General features: G+C 39.0%; 1 protein-coding gene across 1 annotated transcript; it reads left to right on the top strand.

The window, feature by feature from the left end:
• The first annotated feature begins 6,355 nt into the window (after positions 1–6,355).
• Positions 6,356–14,363, top strand: Taf9b (TATA-box binding protein associated factor 9b). Its single transcript, XM_055592694.1, has 7 exons — positions 6,356–6,459; positions 7,041–7,122; positions 7,637–7,773; positions 7,850–7,984; positions 9,016–9,091; positions 11,245–11,355; positions 12,377–14,363. The coding sequence occupies exons 1-7, from the start codon at positions 6,409–6,411 to the stop codon at positions 12,547–12,549; spliced, it is 765 nt and encodes a 254-aa protein (XP_055448669.1). The 5' UTR covers positions 6,356–6,408; the 3' UTR covers positions 12,550–14,363.
• Positions 14,364–14,912: the final 549 nt, after the last annotated feature.

The following is a 14,912-nucleotide window of genomic DNA, read 5'->3' as shown; positions in this document are numbered from 1 at the left end:
ATAGATCATGGATTTAGACTAGCTTGTTAATTCTCCAGAGGAAAACAGTGATTGGCATGATTTCTGCTACTTGCAGAGAAAAACGGCTTTTAGTTGTACTATTCACAATGAGGAAACTGCAATTCACAATGTTTACAAGAGGGGATCAGCCTTTGCTCCTTGATGTTCTCCAAAATAACCTGTATTTGGCTCATTTTAAAGAGTTTCAGGATGGCATTATGAAGAAAACATGATCTACCAGGTGCTCCTAAATATTTTTGACATAAGAAAATCCTAAATGGATATTGAGCTGCCATGGGCTACATCTGAGCAGGGGGTCTAGGTTTTATCCATGAATGTACCTTGGTTTGAGTATCAGTCTCAGAAAATACCCCTGAGCCCAGATATTTTGGTTCTGATGCTCTCCTTGTGGAGATCTTGTACTCTCCAAGTCTTACTAACTACCTCTTCTTTCATTTGATTCCCTGCACTCTGCCCAAAGTTTGGTTATAAAATTTTGGTTATAAGTCTCAGTATCTGCTTTGATACACTGGTAGGTAGTCTTTAGAGGCTAGAACTCCTGCTCAGACGTAGCCCATGGCACCTCAGTACCCAAGTGGGTACCCTAGTAAGGGGAACAGAGACTGTCTCTGACATGAACTCAGAGGCTGGCTCTTTGATCATCACCCCCTTGAGGGTGGAGTAGCCTTGCCAGGACACAGAGGAGGACATTGCAGCCAGTCGTGATGAGACCTGATAAGCTAGGGTCGGATGGAAGGGGAGATGGACCTCTCCTATTAGTGGACTTGGAGAGGGGCATGGGAGAAGATGAGGGAGGGAGGTTGGGATTGGGAAGGAATGAAGGAAGGGGTTACAGCTGTGATGAAAAGCGAATAAAATATGATTAATGTAAAAAAAATAAAATTAATCAAAAAATCTTGCTATGTAATTTTTTGTGTACTTGGCACCAACTGAATGAGGAAAATGACTACACTATAATCTATTTTATAGGTATTCATAATTATGAATGTAATGGCTAAATATGGAGTAAAGAAAATAAGTTATATTCTGGAAATTAACTTGAAGACTTTACTTCCTTAAGAACTTTACATTATTCTACATTTAACTGTATTAAAACACTATTTCTACAAAGAAAAAGAAGTAGTGGTGAAAAAAGCATAGGCCCCTTTGTGAAGGATAACAGTAAATGATGACATTAGTGCATTGCTAAATATTGAATATAATAATTAGATGGAGAAAAAGATCTCTCACATTCTCTTTGATTCAAATATAGCAGTAGTGTGAGTTCTATTGCTTTCAAAGAACACACACCAAAGCACAGTTAGAGAAAAGAAGTAGTAAGATTTACTTCCAGAAGTGAGAATGGAGAGACTCAAAATAAGCACATTCTATAGATTGGAGGGAATTTAAAAAAAAGAAAATCCTAGCTAATGGGTAAAGACAGCTGAGTTGTAAACACGGGCTAAATAAATAAATAAACAAAGGTTAAAAAACAACACTGTCTTTACATCACTACAACACAGATTATCTGTTTTTCCAGAGTGACTGTCACTGCTTTTTCCCATACATATAAAGGGTCACCTGAATCTGTTATGACCCAATGGATTTCTCCCAGAGTGGTTTTTTTTTTTTTTTGGGGGGGGGGGGTGTATGATGTGGCCAAGATTAAAGCAAATCTTCCCAAAGCAAAGCCAATGTTGAAGTAATAGCCAGGACAAATACAGTGGTCTAAAGTGCTGGCAGGGAGTCTCCTTGGGTCATCTGTTGCTAGAACAGGTTCTTCCCTAGATTTCTGAACTGGACCAGAGTTTTCCGGGTAGTTGGGAGGTGCTTCAAGCAGTCGAAGCTCTTTGGATGACAGTTGAAATGATTACTTAAGAAGCGTTTAAGAGTTTGCACAGCCTCTGAGAAAGTGTCCAGAGAATAGACGTGCTTGCCACCATGCTAATGGCTATGTATTTCTGGAAGACTTGAATAACCTGGACAAACAGCTATAGTTTCAATCTGGCCTCCATTTTGGCCTCAACCTGCATTAGTCACCCAGTTCCACTCTGGAAGCTGCGGATAAGTCAAGGTACCAGAAAGGAAGAATCAGATAGCTGGTCAATTGAATAGTCCAACTGCTGGTGCATGAGGGCTTTGGTCACTTAAAAGAAAAGGAAAACAGGTCTTGAGAGATGGCTCAGCCATTCAGAACACTTACTGCTTTTGGTTGTGTCCAGCATCCATATCAAATGGTTCACAACCACCTGTAACTCACATTCTGGGAAATTCAATGTCTTCTGGCCTCCAAGAGCTACTGCACTCACTCATATGGTACATACACTCATGCAGGCACAAATAAATAATAAATAAATCCTTTAAAAAATAAAATAGGAAAATTAAGGAATGCTGACAATAAAAACAAACTTGAAAATAACATTTCTTCAAGGAATTTTACCTAATAGTGCTTAACTCTTAGCCAAATACTCTTGATGGCAAGTGGATCCTCCTGATCTCTTTCAGGACATACACACAGTAAAATAGGAAGGACAATAACCGAAATAAAACATACTTCATAATATACAGAAAAGAATATAAGTTTTGGTATGGTAGAAAGGGAAGTAGAAAGACATATGCAGAGAAAACCAGTTTGTTTGCCTCCCATTAAGATACGAGTTGAAAACAGCAGCTATCTATCATACAGACACAGTGGTCACTGTCTGTAATTGCAGCACTTGGGACATGAAAATCACAAGTTTAATGCCTGCCTGCTTTACATGGTGAATTCAAGGCCAGCCTGAGCTACATCACAAGACCCCGTCACAAACCAAAAAAACTATAAAAAGGAAATAAATAAAGAAAAAACAGTCGAATTAGTTTAGAGGTTCAAAATACATAAATTATTATAAAGTTACTTTGATTGCTCTGTATGGCTAAGTTATTGTTCCTGGTTCAGAAGGTATAACTGGAATATTCTATGAACAAATAAGAAAGAAGCTTCTCAGAGTACAGAGCCAATTGGGTCAGGTTTTACGACCAATCATACTTTCTACAAATGTTCAGTGTCATTTTTAGAAATGTGTACTTGAGCACAATGGAGTTTCAAGCCTACTAAATGGATTCATAAAGATATTAATAAAACTGTAGAAAATATAAAAAAATGTTTCTGTTTTGTACAAACACAACGTGCATTTTGTTTAGTTGTGTTCATATTCAAACAACATGAAAATATAAATAGTAGCATATTCCATTCAGTCAGTCCATACACAACGAGCAAAGAAAATCACAAGATATTAACTGACTAGATGTACTATATGCAAGTCTTGTACACAATTTTGATGATTTTCTTGCCTAGGATATTGAAGATTTCATAATGAGAGTTTTTGCTACTTTTTCAGCTTCCTTAAAATGAACAAAGGTACCTGAAATGTTTAGTTTACATACGTGGAAGGAATAGCTTAAAATATGTACCTGCAAAGTGATTATCATAACATTTGGCATAGAAAAGATGTTAAAATTTTGGTCTGATATAAACTCAAATTTTAATTAAGGTAGAAAAAGAAGGAAGTGCATTTAATTTGGAAATACACTAGGGATGAGAACAGACAAAATGATATGCTGTTTCTCCAAAAGAGCTTGATGATTTTGGAAGAGATGATGAAATACCATGACCAAAATTAACTTGGGGAAGAAAGGATTTATTTCATCTTACAGTTGTAGTCCATCATTCAGGGAGGTCAGCGCAGGAACTGAAGTAGAGATCATGGATGAGTGCTGTTTGCTGGCTTATTTCCCATTGCTTGTTCTGCCTAATTTCTTGTACAACTAAGGACCATCTGCCCAGCAGTGAACCACCCGGAGTTGCCTGGGCCCTCACACATCAATCATTAATCAAGAAAATACTCCGAAGACTTGCCTCAAGGCCAGTCTTACAGAGGCAATTTTTTCAGTTGAGGTTCCTTCCTTCTTCCAGATGACCCTGGCTTGTGTCAAGTTGTCAAAAAAACTAATCAACACAGGCATTATGTGTAGTTTGTGAAACAACTCTCACAGAAGAAAGAAAAAAAGTGAGTTGTATTTGAAAATAAAAGTAGCTTCAGAGCACATATGGACACAGACACACAGACATACACACAAATACACACGTCACCAGAAAAAGCACCAGGGTGAAGCAGTACTTTCATTTCTTTGTAGTATTCTCTTTAAATCTGTGTATTTGCTTTCTACAATTTCAGTTGCCTGTTATCAACCCTGGTCCAAACTTGTTAAATGAAAAATTCCATAAATTAACAATTCATGAATTATAAATTTCAAGTTGTTCTCAGTAGTGTATTAAATTCTGCGCCCTCTGATACTGAGTCATCCCTTTGTGTAGTGCATTCCAGCTATACATGGATTTGTCCATGAGTTATTTATCCATAACTGTTTTGGTTGTCATATGAACTGCATGTAGACAAGTAACTGTTATTTTACTTAACAAATGGCCCCCAAAAAAATGCTATTAATAAAACATAAAAAAAAACACACAAATGGCCCCAAGGCACAAGATTAGTAATTCCGGAAATTTGAATATGACAAAGTATAATAAATTGTATTGGGGAAAGATGATAAAAGCAAGGTACTCCTTGTATATTAAATAGGCAATTTTTAAAGTCAAAACTGTAAAAGTCAAACAGAGCCTTTTTTAAACTGTTATAGACTATGTACAAATTATTTATTAGTTATTATTTATTTATTAGTTTCTATTTATTTGATACTGTTATCATTGTTAGTTTCAAATATTGTTCAGCTGTTTTACGAGTATAGCAAAAACCCTACGGAACAATGGTCAGCTGTTTTACAAGTGGAGGAAAGACCCTACGGAACAATGAAGTTTCCCACGGGGCGGGGGGGGGGGGTAAGGGGGAGCGCGTGGGAAGTGCATCAAAGTTCAAGATGGCTGCTGAGTAGTCGGTTGATCCTGATGAGAATGCCGAGGCGTTTGCTGAGGTAAACTGCCCTACCCAAATTGAAGGGTTCTCTAAGCCCCAAAAGTTTAAATTAATATGTGGGGGTACTACCGGAGAATTTTAAGTAAAACAGTATTTGTTATAATTAACATGCTTTCGGTTGTGAGAAAGTGACGGAGCCTTATTTGGGAAGCCTAATTCTATAATCTTAGTAATCTTGGTAAAGATGTTACCATCGCAGCTCTAGAACTAAAAACCAAGACACAAAGAGATGTGATGTGATTTTGTGAGGTCACCCTGATAGGATTTGTTGCTAATTAATAGGCCTGATTGCATCTGATTAGGCGTCACGGCAACCATTTTAAAGGCGGAAGATAGTAGAGCCTTTGATGAATATAGGAACAGGATTCTCCGACTCATTTTAAGTCAGGGACCGTTAGCTGGTGCCTTTTTTATTCTGGCAGTGGGGAGTAGTTGTCATGGCGTGAAAGTCACGGCTATAAATTACAGAACTCAGAGGACAGGTCTCCAGACTTGTCTGGCGGGAAGAGCCTTTAACTGCTCTGCTCTCTCTTTGTGGGTCCCTATGCTTAACGTATTCTGGAAAAAAAAATAGGAGTGGGCAATCTGGGAGGCAAGGAAGGGCCCAGTTTTGACCTTAGTACTTGGAACCCCTCAGTCTGTGAGAAGGGGAGAGAGAAGCGGGTGTTTATATCGGCTTGACCAAATCCCCATAGGTGAAGAATATTGTCTATTGCAATGTTTCTCAACCTTTCCAATGATACAAACTTTTAATTTTCATTGCTACTTCAAAACTGCAATGTTGCTGTTATGAATTGTAATGTAAATATCTGATATGCAGAATATCTGATATGCGACCCCCGTGAAAGGGTCCTTTGACACCCCACACACACCAAAGGGTCGAGACCACCAGGTCTATTGGGTAGGATTGACAGATTTGAACAAGAATTTAGAATACCCAGTTAAATTTGAATGTCAGCTAAGCAGCAAATAATTTTGTAGTGTCACTATGGCCCGTGTAAATGTAGTGATAACCGTTTTACAAAAAATGTATTCATTGATAATGTGACATCCAAATGTAAGGGACTGTTGTGTTTGCCAGAACCACATTCACCCTCAGGCGGGTGGAGGGCGAAAGGGCGTCTGCGGGAATTCCAGGAAACTCAGAGGACCAGCGATCATTAAGCCGAGTGAGGCTAGTCCGAACAGAGCTGGAGATGCGTGGGGCATGGTCGCTGAGCATTTCTAAGGCGACTTCCCTGCACCTCTCCATCTCAGAGGCTGCCTGGGTGCACCGGTCGCTGTGCCCACACAGGTTGGAGCTCATGGCTGGGAACCCGCCCAGGCCCGCGAGCTGCTCGCTAAGACCGCCTTCCATCCCCCACAGGGGAGGAGCCTGAGCGAGGTGGAATCCGCCCGCTGCTCCCTCTCCCTGGTTGACGAGCCGCTAGAGAAAATGGAGCCTAGCAAGATGGCGCCTCCCAAGAACGCTCCGAGAGATGCCTTGGTAAGCGCGAGGGAAGAGGGGCCTGGCGTACTCGAACCATCAGGACCTGTGAGGAAGGCTGGACCCAGAGCCGGGCGGGGGACGAGGGTGGCTCACGCAGCGCTGGCAGCTGGGCTACGTGGCCAGGAAAGGGCAATGGGAATCCCCTGTCCCCGGGGCGCTGTCCTGTCTTCCGGGGAGCTCTTCCAAAGCTCTGCTGCAAGGCTTTATCTCTCTGGCCCGAGGTCTCCCGGACCCCCAAGTCCGTAGCCTCGCCGCTTCCCTGCGAGCCCTGATGGCAACATGGGTTCAAATGCTAAGTTCCCTCACTGTCACAACCGAAAATGACAGCCAGCTGGAGCCACCCTTTCCTCTGCCTGGAAAGCCAGTAAAGGCCATTCTTGTGCCTTTGCTCCCACTCTTGCTAAAAAGTTTTCAGCAAGAGGGTAAGACTGATTTTGTGTTGCAACTGACACTGGGTAAGGCACAAGGAGGAGCAGTAAGGGACTTTGTAGCAAACATAAAAATATGCATTCAGTCCAGCCTTGATTTCCTTCATTTACATCATGATTCTGGCTTTTTCTTTTTCTTTGAATCCACAGGTGATGGCCCAGATCCTGAAGGACATGGGAATCACAGAGTACGAGCCAAGGGTTATAAATCAAATGCTGGAATTTGCTTTCCGTAAGTTACATACATACACCCGAAAAATTGACCTTTTGAATTAGAAAAGATCATTTACTGTAACACTTTCAACCAAATTCTGTTGTTACTAATCTAGAAATGAGTAAAAGCACTGAATAGGAGCTCATGTTAAGGGACAGAATTATATATTATTTTTAATATATTAATATAAAATATGCATATATTTATTATTTCATCATATATATGGTATGTCTGTTTAAATAAAGTATCATGTGAATTAGGGAAATTAGTTATTAAAAGCAAACTTCATAAACGTTCCAGAAATTACTGGAACCTTTTCAAACAAGGAGCTTCAAATACTAAGATGCCTTCAGGTCAGTCTTGGTGGCACACAGTGTAACCTAGGCCTTGAGAAGGGGAGACAAGTGGATCAGTTCAAGGTCTCCCTTGCTTTACCTAGTGAGGCCAGTATGGGCTAGTTAAGATCTTGCCTTAAAACAAGATATATTAAGACTTCTCCATTCATTTAAGAAAACTTATTTTGCTCTTAAAGGCTATGTGACTACCATTCTCGATGATGCAAAAATTTATTCAAGTCATGCTAAGAAACCTACTGTTGATGCGGATGACGTGAGACTGGCCATCCAGTGTCGGGCTGACCAGTCTTTTACCTCTCCTCCCCCAAGAGATGTGAGCAAACATTTATTTGCAGTTATTTTTCCTTACGCTTTAAAAATTCTGTTTCTAATGAGGATTTTTCTCTTAGTTTTTACTAGATATTGCAAGGCAGAAAAATCAAACTCCTTTGCCACTGATTAAGCCATATGCAGGACCTAGACTGCCACCTGATAGATACTGCTTAACGGCTCCAAACTATAGGCTGAAGTCCTTAATTAAAAAGGTAAGAATTTCTGGGCAGCTGTAGTAGCTCATGCCTGTAATTCGAACAGTAGGAAAGCTAAAGCAGGATTCAAGGCCATCCTGGGCTATGTGAACGTCTTATCTTAAGAAGGGGTTGGAGGAATAAGTTTCAGTTAACTTATGGTTTTTATTTTTAAAGATTTATTCATTATACATAGAGTGCTCTGTCTGCATATACACCTGCAGGCCAGAAGAGGGCATCAGATCCCTGCATAGATGGTTGTGAGCTACCATGTAGTTGCTGGGTATTGAACTCAGAACCTCTGGATGACCAGACAGTGCTCTTAACCACTGAGCCATCTCTCCCACCCCTAGTTTATGTTTTTTTAAAAGGTGTAAGTAAGCCAGGCATGGTGTTACAGGCCTTTAATCCCAGCACTCAAAGAAACAGCCAGGCGGATCTCTGTGAATTTGAGGCCAGCCTAATCTACTCAGAGAAACCCTGTCTCGAAAAAGGAAAACAAAATAATTCCTGGAACTTTTTTTTTTTAATTTTCCAGAACTAGAAGGAACTTTATTATTGCATCTTACCCAGTGGAATTTTTTCTTATCTTACAACTGAACCTAAACTCATAGCCATAGCTTTTTTATGTGAGATCCAATAATAACGTGAGTGATATGACATTAGTAATCAGACCCTTTTTCAGACATGCGACCTAAGGCTTTCTCAGCACTGAAAAGTGAACTCTCCCTATTGGGCCACATTTGTTCTCTGAAAGTCTGCTGTAAGACAGTTTTAATTTAGGCAAAGTTAGGATACTGACTAGTTAAAAATCTAATATTATAATGCAAGTGAGCATTTGTCTCCATAAGACTCTATCTTAAATCTTATATAAAATATAGCTATAAAACTTCAGTCCTCGGTAGCATGATAAAAAGAAAAACACAATTAAAAACATTATTTTTTGCAATGGATCATACACTAATAACACACATCAGCAGTTAACAATTGAACTTCTAGTTTAGGTTTCAAATCTTAACATTAAAACTAACTTGTTTTTAAACCTCTAGGGACCTAACCAAGGAAGACTTGTTCCTAGATTAAATGTCGGTGCTGCTAGTAGCAGACCTTCTACTCCTACTGTAGGTAAGTAAAAGGGCCAAATGGCCTTTCTGAATAGTAAAAACAGAGCCTCAGCATTTGTGTTTGAACCGTAACTCAAGTCAAAATGGGAGTCAGAAACTCCAATATGTTGCCCTTGAGAATTTTGCTCATTCTCTGATTTAAGGGGGAAAAAATGCATTTCAATCATATTCAGTTAAAAAAAAAAAAGACTTATCCCAAATGACATTGACCCAATTCTTGTTGGTATAAACTGTGATTTCAGAAACACTTTACCCTTAGCTGTGTTTCTACCTTCTATGAGTCAGGTCTCCAAACACACCCATGCCAGCTACCTACTTATATAAGAACTTAAGGAAATGTCTTGATAAACTGGGTACAGGTTCAAAAAGCTCAAGGTTCTTTTTTTGGTTTGGTTGGTTGGCTTGGTTTGATTTTTTTTTTTTTTTAGACAGGGATTCTCTGTGTAGCCTTGGCTGTCCTGCACTCACTTTGTAGACCAGGCTGGCCTCAAACTCACATTACCTGCCTCTGCCTCCCTGAGTGCTGGGATTACAGGCATGTGCTGGCATTACAGGCATGTTTCACTGTGCCTAGCAGCTCAAGGTTCTTAAAAGTAGTTTTTAATACTTACCTTTTAAAAACAGTACAAGGACCGGCCCAGGTAACATGGAAAGACCCCATCTCAAAAAAAGACAAATCATACTAATCATCCTCTATTGGTCAGTGAGAGTGGACATTTCTGACATACAATGTTCCAAGCCTATCTTATATTTTTATAACCATGTTTTAGAATCAACCACTGCTCCAAAGAGCCTTGGTTCTTTTTAGTGAATAGTATTTAATAATGATTACTTATACTATTTTAAAAAGTTGTTTTCTAATTTTCATGTTTTATAGAAAAAAAATCTTTTCACTTGTATTAATTTCATGGCTCTTTCTGCCATTAACTCGAGTCTTATAGGTGTCATTATATTTTAAGTATAATGATTTTTTTTTTAAAACTGGGTCTTACTCTGTAACCCAGAATATCCTTAAACTTGTATCCTTCAGCCTCCTGAGCATTCAGATTACACCTGTAGAATACTGCGCAGCTAGCATTTGACCTTTGAAGTGTGAACTGTCTCTCTACAGTCTGAGGATATAAAGTTACAAGTCAGCATTTTTTTTTAATTTATTTAATTTTATTTTATGTGTGTTAGTGTGAAGGTGTCAGATTCCTTGGAATTGGTGGTACAGACAGTTGTGAGCTGCCATGTGGGTGCTGGGAATTGAACCCGGGTCCTTTGGAAGAGTAGACAGTGCTCTTAACCACTGAGCCATCTCTCCAGCCCCACAAGTCAGCATTTTAAAGTTAGTTGTATAGCTCATATAATCTGTATATGACCTCCTGGGAGCAGAAATTTGCGTAACTTTTCAGTCATATACTACTCACCTGTATATTCACACTAAGTGATTGTCAATTGTTTTGCAATTTATCTATGATGCCCAGACATGACTTGAACCCTAAGTTCAAGTGTTCTGCCTGTCTCTGCCACAAGACTAGCTGGACCATATAGGTGTGTGAAGCTGTACATAAATAACAGTAGGGTATAGCGATCAGTTACATGTAACAGGCAAGGAAGCCAATGTCAGGTACCAGTTACTTTTTTACATTGCTAGTCATTTGTTGTATATTCTTGAGGGTTTAACCACCTATAATGTAAGTCTTAGCCCAAAATTTCTATTAAAGAATCAATCTTTAAAATTAAGCAAACTTACATTTTTAAAGCACAGTAAACATATTTACTAAAGTAAGAAAAAACTCCCAAGAGAGGAATTACAGGGAAAGAATACCCATTGTAATTTTAATTACTCTGCCCTCACTTTTTGGTTGGTTGTTTGTTTTTGGTTTGGGGATTGTTGTTTTCAAGACAGGGTTTCTCTCCATAGCCTTGTCTGTCCTGGAACTCGCTCTTTAGACCAGGCTGGTCCCAAATTCACAGAGATCCTCCTGCCACTACCTGCAGAGTGCTGGCATTAAAGGCGTCCGCCAACACATCCTGGCTTCTGCCCTCATTTCTCCTCTCCCATCAGTCCTCTGTACTTTAAAAGTATATTCCTGTAAGCTATGGTGTATAGAATATAAATGTGTAATAAGTCATCTAACTAATATGATCTGTTCATTGTAACTCCAGCACCCCCACAAGCAGGATCTGTCCCAAATAAAGTTCCAACTCCAGTGTCAGTAACCAGCCAAAGATTTGCAGTGCAGATTCCACCTTCTCAAGCCACACCTGCCAAACCAGGTAACGTGATATGAAAGTGGGGTACAGAATTCATGAATAATTCTCAATTAAAGAGCAGTTTGTATTCTTGTAGGAAGACTTGCTTTAGTGTCACAACAGGAAGTTTATAGGTAAAGCTACAAATCAGGGTTCTTCAAGCAAGGTCTGTAAGATTACATGAAGTTTTACATATACCTAAAATTTCAGGAGGGTGGTATATTGAGTGTGCTCATCAAATCCTAAAATACTAGAAATGAAAAGAAATTGGGCTTCACAGATTTAAGGTATCTTCAGAGAAAATCACTTCTAGTAAAACTCAAGAAAATGATACAATTTAGTGATAAGTATGTTCTAAATGTAAATTTGAATGAAAAGGTGCCTTAATTCACTTCATAGGTGGCAGATAGGATTGGAATAATGTGAACAGACTGCTGGCGCAGCAGTTTTCTAATGTGTATCTTTAGATTGCACATCTTTTGAAATATATCTCCATACAAGAAACAACTTAAGATAAAAGCTGAGTCAGCAAGATTGCTCTGTTGCCACCTTGCTTGATGACCTGGGTTTAATCTCTAGGACCCACATAGAGAGAACCAACTCCTGAAAGTTGTCCTCTGACCTCCACATGTGTTCCATGATACACACACATAAGTAGGTAGATGCAATTGTTTAGAAAAATGCCCTATGAGAGAATCATATCTCCTGGCCTTGCACAGGAATCCAGTGTACTGGATGCTAATTACAAATTCAGGTAATTAAAAAAAAAACAAATTTTGTTGACTTTGCAACAGGTTTAGGGAGATTTAATATTTATGCATACATGTGTCCAAACATGCTTATGCCTGGTAAACATTACTATTAGCAAATTTAAGGTAAAAATGTTTAAAGACTGAATCCCATTCTTAATAATTACCTGTAGCTCTTCTATGATGTAGTTATGTGCTATGCTATTGAAACTTGTATAAAAAATTACATTCTGCTTTGTTGACCACTTTCAGATCACAGATTCATCTGTGGGGTTGGGGATTTCTTCTCTTTACAGCTCCTGCAACAACTTCAGTCCAAAATGTTCTGATTAATCCTTCCATGATTGGGCCCAAAAATATTCTCATTACCAACATGGTTTCCTCACAGAACATAGCCAGCGACTCAAACCCACTGAAGAGGAAGCATGATGATGACGATGATGATGATGATGACGATGACACTATGTAAGGAATGTCTATTTTACATGCATTATAATTGTCATGCCCATATGGTAACTGAACAGCCCAATTCTTTGTAAGTTTTATCTTTAGAAATTTAGTGGCAATATTTTTCACATTAGTTACACCTTGATAGGATTTGTTATGAGTGAAAATATTTTCTCAGTAGGCTTCAGGTATACAAGTACTTGCTTCTAGACAGCTTCATTAATGGTGAGTGTTGCCATGGCAATTCTATTTTTAGAAGCAGTTTTCTGCCATGTGTCACTGACAGCAGCACTTGGATTTCAGTTCCTAGTCTCATTTACATTTAAACCTGACTTTCTTTTGTTAGGTGAGCCATTCACATTAGCACCTTTTTAATCAAATCTCTCAATTTAGGAAACTGTTTTTGAAATAGTGGATTTAGAGGGGTGCTAAATCTATTTTGAACATATTTGGGTTTTAGTCTTTTCTAACTCCCCACCTCAACTCGTTACCTAGATTCCATTTGCTTTCTCTTCCCCTGTCTCATGGCCTTAAGTCACTTGCCATTGCCCTTAAATCTAAAAGACTGTCCCTGGAATTTGTAATAAGCCCTAGATGCCTGGCATTCATTCTACAGTTCCATTGGATCTGAGTGTCTACATTTGCTCTTTTTCACTCGTTAACAGAGCATTTGGGTCTCAGCCCTTGCCTTTCAGACCTGTTAAGCTTTTCTCATTGACAGGCAGTGTTGCATCAGCTACGTTCCAAGTTGACAGCATCAGGGCCTTTCATTTTAATAACTAACTGAAAACCTGCCTTGGTAACTTAACACTGGACCTGGACAAAACCACTGAAGAGCAAATGTTTTCAGTTGTTTTTCTTAGCACCTGCATATATGCTTTGGCCACTACTGCTTGAACCAGTCTGTTGGTTCCATTCCGATCACCTTTCTAGCTGCTGCTGAGGGTGTCAAGCCTAAAGGTAGATTCTAATGATCCGCCTTCCCTAGCAGGCTAACAGGGAAAACAGATTAGTGTCATCTGACTCCATTTAGATGTGACCTACAGAATTTCCCAACCATTATTTCTAACGCCTTCTATTTTGTTTTTTCTTTTTCCTTGTCTTTGGTTTTTCAAGACAAGATTTCTCTGTGTAGCCTTGGCTGTCCTGGACTCGTAGACCAGGCTGACCTCAAACTCAGATCCAACTGTCTCTGCCTCCCCCAGTGCTGGGATTTCAGGTGTGCGCCACCAGGCCCTGGCTTTCTATTTTGTTTTTATACACACCTACAAGAATCATTGGGAAAGTCAGCAAAGCTTTTTTTTTTTTTTTAAGTATAAAGAGAACTTTTTGGTTTTAAGTTCCATGTAGCCAACACTGGAAAAACATAAGCAGACGTTTCTGAAGCCTTTATGTTACTTAGAATTTATAGCCAATGGGTCATCAAAACTTAATAGTATCAGCAAAGGATGATATTTGACATATGAAAAATAGTACAGTAACAAGACAAATGTTTCATCCCAGTTTGAATGTTTAGGAATGTTAGGGAAAGTTTATCTGATCAATATAAGAGAAACGTGCTTTATACAACAGGGATGTCACTACTTGAATGTTCTCAGGGAGGCCAAATATCAGAAAGCTTAGGTTCTAGTACTACTTTCATTTACCAACAATGTGACCTTACTTTACCTCTGAGCCTTGTTCTCACTAGTAATAGGGAAATAACAACTACCCTGCCTACCTCACAGGGATGTTGTGAGGGTTTAGTTTAGTGGTATGTGAAAGTTCTCAAGATTATAAAAACTATTAATTATTAATGTATTTGTTCCAAGGTTATTAATAAAAAATTAACTATCAGTGACTGCTCATTTTCTTGACTAAAGTGATTCAAGGAAAGTGTATAGCAATTCAGATATGTATCAGAAGACAGCATGCTTTGCAGGGATTAGCATTTGACTCATGAAAAAAAATAAAAAACGTGGGGCTAAATCTTACAAACTTAAGACACTCTCTTCAATGGGAATCTTTGCATAGAGCTCAGTACTGAACTAAAACTGGCCTTAGCAAGGTTGCTTCTGGGGAGGAAGCCAGAAGACAGGAAGGTGCCTTTACAGTGCATACCCTTTTTGATTACATGTAAATCTCTGCCATTGGGTATAAAAAAAGCAGCCAACAGTGAACTAAAGAGCACTCAAGAGGCTCTGGCTGGATTGGAGTCCTTAGTTTCTAGCTAGCTTGAACAATATTGTAAAATTCTTGTCATTCTACACACACCCAAAAATGTAAATATGGATTCCTTAGATTATATGGGACCTATATGGACACATATACTCAGGGATTAAAGTGACTTTACGACTTAAAATCTGTGCCTCTTCAACATTTTATCAATTTATTAATCCTATATTA

Source organism: Psammomys obesus, unplaced genomic scaffold, assembly GCF_907164565.1.
Source record: "Psammomys obesus unplaced genomic scaffold, mPsaObe1.curated_primary_1811, whole genome shotgun sequence".
In the NCBI taxonomy this organism is placed as follows: domain Eukaryota; kingdom Metazoa; phylum Chordata; class Mammalia; order Rodentia; family Muridae; genus Psammomys; species Psammomys obesus.
The sequence above is the reverse complement of the archived record's forward strand: the minus strand, read 5'-3'. Positions and strand labels throughout refer to the sequence as shown.